Here is a 2,039-nt window from a genome sequence, read left to right as displayed (position 1 = left end):
GGGGCGGGGGGAGGGAGCCAAAGATACAGCCTGGGGCCTGGAACCAGCCCCTGGAGCCCTGTCATCTGGCTCCTGGTGATGACCTTAGGTGTCAAAATAGACCCAAAGACCACATACAGTGCCTCCCCAGCTGGTCCCACGCTGCACACAGCACCTGTTCCAGGACCTGTGTTACACATGGTGCCTGACGGTGGGCATCAGGTGAGGTACATGTCCTGAAGCAGGTGAGGTGGGCACGGTCATGCACACAGCATGTCCCAAAGCAGGCAGAGTGGATGGCAGATCCAGCATGCAAGGTACAGAGGGGCACAGGCCCAATTCAGCCTGTAGACAGGCTCCATACCACTCATCTGGGGCACAGGGGCCAGATGAGTTCAACAGCCCTGTCTTTGGGCAGTCCACCAGAACGCTGGTGAATGAGATGGAAACAACGCATTTACACATGGTAACAAAGGCTTGGCAAAGATCACCAATAAAGTACTAATCCTTCCACACTTAGGTTTGCTGTGCCTTTGAAATACAGAAAGGGATGGATTATTAAACCTTTGCAACAAGCATGGGAGTACTGGGTCTTTTTCCAACCATGTTTCATGCTCACTACATTAGCAGCAGATTCTGCCAACTCCTGCAGTCAAAGTGCTGATGTTCACAGGCCCTCAGAGAGGAGGCTGAAGCTGTGGGCATTCCCTAGCCGCCCTTTCCCCTCCAGGTTGCAAGGCTAGCCGAAGGATGTCCCCACTGCTACACCTATTTACCTTCACCAGGACTGACCCATGCCTGCTCTCTGATAGCTCTCAAGGGCACCTGCTCTCAGGTCTACAAGATCAGAGCCTGAGTGTTGCAGGTGGATTAGGGACTCCTATTTGGGTTTAAGTTACAGTTGTATGGGATTACAGAATCATAGAAAATGAGGGTTGGAAGGGACCTCAGGAGGTCATCTAATCCAGCCCCCTGCTCAAAGCAAGGCCATCCCCAACTAAATCATCCCAGCCAAGGCTTTGTCAAGCTGTGCATTAAAAAACCCCCAAGGATGGAGAGATTCCACCACCTCTCCAGGGCACCGATTCCAGTGCTGACACCCTCCCAGTGAGAAAGTTTTTCCTAATATCCAAGTGAACCCTCCCCGGCTGCAACCAGAGCCCATTGCTTCTTGTTCTGTCACCTTCACCACTGAGAGCAGTCCAGCTACCTCCTCTTCCTAACCCCCTTCAGGTAGTTAAAGGCTGCTATCAATCCCCCTCCCCGCTTCTCTTCTCCAGACTAAATGAACCCGGTTCCCTATGGTGTATTTATGGGCTGGTTTGGATAGGGCTGATCCTGCCTCGGGCAGGGGCTGGACCAGATGCCTCCGGAGGTAGCCAAAACCCCCCGCCGCGAGGGGAGCAGCGGATCCCCGCGCTGGAAGCAGCCGGAGCCCGGCGTGAAGTCGCGGGGCACTCCCGCAGCCGGCAAACCCGCCCCTAGGGGGAGGCGACAAGCCGGGCGGGGGCTGCCCGGCAAAGCTGCAGCCGCCCCTGCCCGCCTGCGCCCGCCGTACCGCACGATCAGCAGCCCGCGCTGCAGCTGCCGCCGGACCTCCAGGAACATCCCTCCCTCCATGCGGCGCAGCCCGGACCCCCGCGCCCACGTGGGGAGCGGCCCGCCCAGGAAGGCCCTGCAGGCGCTCGCGCCCGGCCTCCCTCTGCAGCGCCTCTGCAGTTGCAATGCCCCTGACACCGTGTGCCTGCTCCAACCCAGAGACCAGAGCCGCTCACCCCGGGAAGCAAATGCATGTGCAGCCCCGGTCCTCCGCAGCGGCCTCACTCAGGAGCAGGCGCTGCTCCCTGCAGCCACCTCCCCGCGTTGCGAAGAGCAGGGATCTGGTGGCCTAACCCGGAGTGAGCCAGTTCCTGCTGCCAGCCAGCTGGCCTGGCACCGGCGACGGCTGTTAGACAGGCGCCTTCTGATTTTACAGCCTTAAAATGTCTAATTTGAAGGGGGTTGTTAAAAGCAGTTCGGTGCCCCCTCGCTGCGGAAGGAAAAGGGCACTTTGTTATTGG

The 2,039-nt window shown here is 58.4% G+C and overlaps 1 protein-coding gene across 1 annotated transcript in view; it reads right to left on the bottom strand.

The window, feature by feature from the left end:
- Window positions 1-1,668, bottom strand: part of UBE3D (ubiquitin protein ligase E3D) — a 32,194-nt gene extending 30,526 nt beyond the window's left edge. Inside the window, exon 1 of the mRNA XM_014524620.2 lies at window positions 1,538-1,668. Coding sequence (XP_014380106.1) covers window positions 1,538-1,599 — 62 coding nt within the window. The 5' untranslated portion in view covers window positions 1,600-1,668. The remainder of the gene's footprint in view (window positions 1-1,537) is intronic.
- Between the last annotated feature and the right edge of the window lie 371 nt (window positions 1,669-2,039).

This window comes from Alligator sinensis, unplaced genomic scaffold (genome assembly GCF_000455745.1).
Source record: "Alligator sinensis unplaced genomic scaffold, ASM45574v1 scaffold180_1, whole genome shotgun sequence".
NCBI lineage: Eukaryota > Metazoa > Chordata > Crocodylia > Alligatoridae > Alligator > Alligator sinensis.
Note: the sequence above shows the minus strand (reverse complement) of the source record. Positions and strands in the feature narration are given on the sequence as shown.